The sequence below is a fragment of the Oryzias melastigma genome, unplaced genomic scaffold (assembly GCF_002922805.2).
Source record: "Oryzias melastigma strain HK-1 unplaced genomic scaffold, ASM292280v2 sc00283, whole genome shotgun sequence".
Classification (NCBI taxonomy): domain Eukaryota; kingdom Metazoa; phylum Chordata; class Actinopteri; order Beloniformes; family Adrianichthyidae; genus Oryzias; species Oryzias melastigma.
The window spans coordinates 1-6,454 of NW_023416905.1; the positions used below are offsets into that span (position 1 = coordinate 1).

Below are 6,454 nucleotides of genomic sequence, written 5' to 3' on the forward strand. Positions count from 1 at the left end.
GTAGGGGGGCTTGCTTTGTCCAGTTATTTTATATACAGTCTATGTGTAAAACACACATCTTAACCATCATTAGCTTTAAACTTGAAGGCTTAAGCTATATCCTAACTAAAAAATAAAGACAACAGTTTATAGTTTATGAAACCTTTAATGAATCATGCAGATTTTCTCCTTCATTTGTTTCTGGTATTAAAACAAAACTTCAATCAAGTGAGATAATCTGAATTAACTTCAGAAAAACGAAATGAAAGCAGCAATTATTTTTTAAAGCTTTGAAACATATATTTAATTAAACATATATAAAGCATTTCAAAACCTATTGACGCAAAATCCTCTTATTCTATTCAGCATGAGCCTAACAGAGACATGTGTGCAGAAACTGTAGGTTTCCTGCTGATAAGATTTCATTGTTTGTATTTCTATATATTTTCAACTTTTTCTGTTGAAATGTTATAAGTTAAACAAGCCTTTATTTTGAAAGAGCCAGTGAGGCAGAAACAATAGAAAGAGACTCTGAAGATGAGATGAGCAACCCCCAGTGGAATGTTGACCCCTGTGCAGTGGACTAGTGGGGGAGGGACGGCTGAACCAATCACAGAAAGACTGCTGCAGCTTTCCCTCCAAAAGGAACCAATCAGATGTTGTTGCTTGGATTCCTTTGTCTGGAAGTTTCCATGTGGAAGCTTCCAGAGTCTTTTCTGTTTGGTCTCCAGGCTGAGCAGAACTGACTCCTGCAGGATCACAGGAACTTTCAGGGAAATCTCAAAGCAGGAGAAAAGTTTCTGTTTGGAGCTTTTTTCTGTGATTGTGAGACTAGCAGATGATCGGAGCTGCTGCTGTTCAGAGGACTTTGGTGTTTGTTGGAGCTGAAGATCTTCTGCAGCTGCAGGAACCATGTCTTCATTTGATCAGAAAGATTCTGTCAGAGAACAACTTTCTGCTGCTGAAGAAACCATTATCCAGAACGGGACGGGGCTCTGTGGTCAGCGCAGACTGCTGGATCTCATCTTGAAAGTACAGAGTCAAATCCACATTACAGGTATGTTCACTGCAGAAAAATACATCAACGTTTTTGTTTTCCTCGTCTGAGCTGCTATCTGCCCATAGGAAAAATCAGTCGCTCAAATGTGGCTCAATCTCGTCTCCTGAGACAAGTTTGAGGTAAATTGAGCGTCTCATTCTTGTATCATTCTGTGCTCATTTGTCTTGTTGAGCAAAGATGAGCAAAGACATCAACGAGACAAATGAGCATGAATTGAGATAAGCTTTTTGAGCAAGACTTAAGAAGTGGGAGAAACAAAAGAGATCTCATAATAGTCTCGTTCTGATCTAAGTTGTCTCAGCTATTTTAAAGAAGAATTAAGGAGAAAGGATTAGACAAATTTGAGACACTAATGAGACACATCTGAGAAGGATTAGCTCTAAAAGAGATCTCATTATTGTCTCTTTCATGTCTCTTTCATTTCTCTTGAATGTCTCACCAAAGCCATTAATGAGACACATTTGAGAAACAGTAAAAACAACACTAAATATGTAAATGTTACATTTTATTTGGGATTTGACCAGCACCATCAGTACAACACTTCTATTGGGATAACAGCATTAGACTCTTTACATTTTTTAAACAAAATACAGAAATATAAAACATAAATGAGACACAAAAATAAATTAAATACAAGCTCTGACATTGTTTACTAACCCCCTTGTTGAAAAGTTGGTTTTAACTAAATTATTATTTTTTTAATAACTTTAAAGTACTTTAATCCTTGTGCTCTCTTATAGGGTCAAGTTGACCCTACCATTAAATTGATGTGTGATCTCTCCCATAACAAATGTGGACAGGATCTTATGTCTGCCACGGACACCAGACAAGATTAAAAATCCTTGGGAAAAAAAACAGATGACCCCACTTTTAATGTAAACATGTCCAGGATAGCACACGAGTTAAAACCACCTGGCTTCTTAATGAACTATTTTGGGTAAAACCAGAAATACATTCACAAAATTGTGTCGTGTTATACCCGGAGATCTATTTCAACCAGTGCAAACGTTTTTTATGTAATTGCATAAGTACATGAACTGTGGCGTATTCAATCTGGCCGACGTGGTGATAATGAATACTTCCAGATTCTAAACAACAAACACACTGACAGCACTGCTGAGGTACAAGGAAGAATCTCACTTGGCTTTGAAACAACAGAACTTACATGCTTCCAAATCCTAGAACACACTTGGCAGGAATTTTATTAAAACTCCTGGTCCACGAAAATTAAAAACAAAAAATAAATAAAGGATGAAAGAATAACCAGTCCACATACTGTAGATCATAGCAGTGGCCTACTGCTTAGAACCTGGTCTGGCCGTACATTTGCTGACAAACACTTTCCTAAGCTTGACCTCCACAATTTTTCCCAACCAGGTGGAGTGGCACATCTCAGGACACAAGCTGTAAAACAAGAAGATTAAAATCTAGTATGAGTAAAATGACAATAGATGGCATATAAAAAATATAACACGTCAAGATGCAAGCAAATTATAGTTTTATTAGATCAGCTGCATAATGCTGGCGTGAGATTTAATTTACATGTCATCTGATAAGTCAAAATAATCATTTCTGGCATCTAAAAACACCCAGAATTCAGTTAAGATGACATATTACATGTGACCTCTATAGCTGTTAAAAGAATTTAAATCCAGCATGTTACGTCCTTGGGCAGTAAAAATCCAACAAATAAGTTCAAATCGGTTTACTTAAAGATGGGTTAGATCAGGGGTGTCAAACTCAAGGCCTCCAGAGCCAGCCTGATGCTGGTCTTCTCTAAATCCTGCCTTATCTGCTGCTCATTACCTGGATCAGGTGTGTTTAGTCAATGAGGAGCTGGAAACCATGTAAGACACCAGCCCTTGAGGCCTGGAGTTTGACACCCCTGGGTTAGATGCTATTGGAAAACAATTCATTTTAAGTGTTGAACTTATATTTTGATAGCAATCATTGCTATACTGTAGCCTGATTGAACATGTTTATTGTTCCCAGAATTCTAGCATAAAATGCCCAATTTTAAGAAAAACTCACTTAGGATTGCGTCGACGGATCCTCTTTCCTTCTTTTCCGGAGGGATTATTTCCAGGATGACTAAAAGGGACTGGATTTTGATACTCCAACAGTGACGACATGATTGGACAGAGCATGAAACTGATGCATGCGATGTGGTTTAGATGTGTGGTTCATGGCAGCAAGGCAGAACGATGACACGAACACACCACACCCAGGGAAGAGCTCCTGCTGGCCTGATGGTGAAGATGGGCTATGGTGAAGTCTCTCTCCAATGAGGTTTCAAAGAGTCTGAAGCTCTCAGACCTGGTCTGGATCTGAAAGAGAGAAAAAGTAGAAACAATACAAGGGTGAGAAAATACCAAAACAAAATATTATTCTGTTTATTTGGTGCTTTTAGTGCATTCTTAGCTCTAAAATGTTTCTGTTTCACTCCCATTTCTTATTGATGCTCATTGAAGCTCTACTTAGAACTAGGACTGCCGCGATTAATCGACTAATCGATTATCAAAATAATCGACTAGTCGAGTAATCAACGACTAATTTAATAGTCCTTACTTTGTATTAAATAGAATCAGAGTGTAGTAAAGTTTAACAAAGTGAGCGTTCAGCACCAAAAAAGTACTTTTTCATATTTTAGTCAGCGAGACCAAAACTTTTTTTTTGGTTAAAAATAGTTCCTTGTTTCAGATGCCGACCTCACTTGATTTAATCTCGTTTTAATACCAGAATCTGATGAAGGACAGAAGCTACACAATTTCTTAGAAAGTTTAATAAACTGTTATCTAAATTATCTTTACTTTCTATTAGTTAAAACTAATGATGATTAAGATGAGTACTTTACATCCACTTTAGTTTGCCCATGACCCGATTAGTCGACTAATCGAAAAAAATAATCGCTGATTAGTCGTCCGTTAAAATAATCGTTTTTGGGAGCCCTGCTTGGAACTTTGTAAACCCTTGTGCAATTCTAGGCATGTTTACATTTAAAGTGGGGTCATCTGGACCCCACGAGACACCGCGCTGAACTTTTATTTTTTCGTCAAGAATTTTTTTTTAATCTTCAATGTTGTTCGTGATAGACATGAAATCCTGTCCAACTCTGTCATGGGAGGGATCATACATTAACACAAGGGTCATCTGGACCACATAAGATAGCATAAGGGTTAACACTCGTCATAATATGTGTGTGTATATATATATATATATATATATACAAACATATATACAACAAAACAACAACAGTACTTAAACACTTACTAGATTGCTCATTCCGTTGAGGTGTGTTCTCTCAGCCCTTCACTTTCTGGGTTGGAATCCGTAACGTTTTCTTTTCTGGCATTTCTTTCTTGTTCATCCTGCTAATGGAAAAGATACATTTATTTGCCACATTTTTTTTAATCACATCAAGCTAACCATACCATCTTCGACAATCTGAATGGATTCAGCAGGGAGCTGTGTGCTGTATTTCTTTTTTAAAATAAGACCAATCTTTCATTTTCGGTTGTGGCTAACTGAATTCACCACTAACTTTGCAAATCTCAGCGTACTATTTCTGCTGTTGTCTAATTGTCTTACACTGTGTGTTAGTTTGTCATTGTATATACACAATGACATCCAAAAAAGCGAAGTTTGCCTTCCTAAAAACACCAATCAGTTTTCACAAAACACTACCATGTACAGTATGATCATAGTACTTCCTGAGATTAAACGTGACTGTGTTAGAACACTTAAAACACTGTCAACTGAACTTTGAAGTGATTTTCAGACAGACGTGGTGCTTCTGCCTTATTATCGGGCGGTGCACGGTCTGTCACCTCACCTGTCTGTCAAACTGCTTACCTGGCATTGAAAATTACAGATTGTTTCTAAGCTTTTGCCAAATTTAGAATCTAGTTTGGTAGAAATCGAAACACAATAATATATCTCTTTCATGCTAGATAAAAATAAAAGTAAGAACGGCACTATAAAAAGTAAAATGAAAATATTTCTTTGAAACTAAATGTAACATCACCAAAATGAAACATTAAAAGTTATTTTAAAGCCAAAATGGTAGAAACTAACCTTCAAAAACAGCAGAGAAGAACTGCAGGGCAGGACTGGAGGATACGTGGGCAGATCAAAACAAAACACTGCATCAAAATTGGCGCTAAAAACACATAACAATAATTAAAAGTACATGTACACCATAAAACAGTCGTTTCTTAATAAAAAAAAACATTGAATTCTAACATAATTAAGAAGCTAACACCATTTGTACAACAGCTAACTTCAAATATTGGGAGAAAAAGCTTGGAAGCAATTAAAATGTGCTGCAATTCCACATTCTGCATTGTGGCTGCTCATATTGTCATCAACACAATCTTCCATCAGCTTTTGAGCTAGTCGCACGTAAATCTGCACATAACATTAGCCGTAGGAAATCATCATCTAAGTTTGTTTTGTAGGGGGACGCATATTATTTTGGTGTATTTTGACAGGCATCTTGTAAACTCCACAAAACCCGTCTGGTTCTATTGACCTTGTTCCTGGGGCCTCATGTAAGGGATTACAGGTGCAACTTCCGGCATAGCAACTGGAAGTTACATGGCGCTATTTGTTTCCACTTGAAAGTTGCGGTTTTGTTAGCTTTAGCGGTGCATACAAACGAGCGTGTTTTACTTAATCCCTCAAAGTTTTCAAAAATGTCTTTGCGCAGTTCAGGCGCATGTTTTGCAGCTCGTGGTTGTACTAACAACCAAACTAAATTAAATTTGTGGAGCGTTGTTCGTAACATTGACCGCTGACGAAGAGGCGGCCCTCCTCGGTACAGATTTTACCGTCTACCGGGCGAGGATAAAGTCAGAAGGATGTGGCGGAGAATTTTAAGTCTTAAGAAGCCACCGAAGGCATTATATGCATGTTCGTTTGCAACATCACAAAAAAACAGTAAAAGTTAATTTAGAAACTAACCTTCAACAACAGCACAGAGCACTGCAGGGCACGTGGGCGGCTCACTATATGTGATCAAAGCAAAACACAAAATTGGCGCTAAAAACACATACAAATAATTAAAAGTACATGTAAACCATAAAACAGACGTTTCTTAATCAAAAACATCGAATTCTCACATAATTAAGAAGCTAACATCATTTTTATAACAGCTAACTTGGGAGACGCACTCACCTTCAGCAGAGCAGACCGGTCAGCACAGACCCGGGGGAGGGGCTGACTGGCCATTGTTGTCGCCGTATGGTAAAGGGAGCTGTGTTACGGTAATTATTTTCCCTGCGGAACGACTAGGGAGGTGTGTCACGCTAAAAAGTTTCCCCCATCCATCTATCCATCCATCTTCCTCCGCTTCATCCGGGACCGGGTCGCGGGGGCAGCAGTCTAAGCAAAGATGCCCAGACTTCCCTCTCCCCG

The 6,454-nt window shown here is 38.1% G+C and overlaps 1 protein-coding gene and 1 long non-coding RNA gene across 2 annotated transcripts in view; one reads left to right on the forward strand and one right to left on the reverse strand.

The window, feature by feature from the left end:
- The first annotated feature begins 546 nt into the window (after positions 1-546).
- LOC112140914 (oocyte zinc finger protein XlCOF6-like) overlaps positions 547-6,454 on the forward strand; it is a 17,729-nt gene continuing 11,821 nt past the window's right edge. Inside the window, exon 1 of the mRNA XM_024263936.2 lies at positions 547-1,036. Coding sequence (XP_024119704.1) covers positions 892-1,036 — 145 coding nt within the window. The 5' untranslated portion in view covers positions 547-891. The remainder of the gene's footprint in view (positions 1,037-6,454) is intronic.
- On the reverse strand, positions 1,532-5,171 carry LOC112140921. Its single transcript, XR_002918288.2, has 4 exons — positions 5,114-5,171; positions 4,310-4,410; positions 3,071-3,366; positions 1,532-2,443 (listed from the first exon to the last, which is right to left on the reverse strand). It is a non-coding gene; the product is annotated as an uncharacterized LOC112140921 (long non-coding RNA).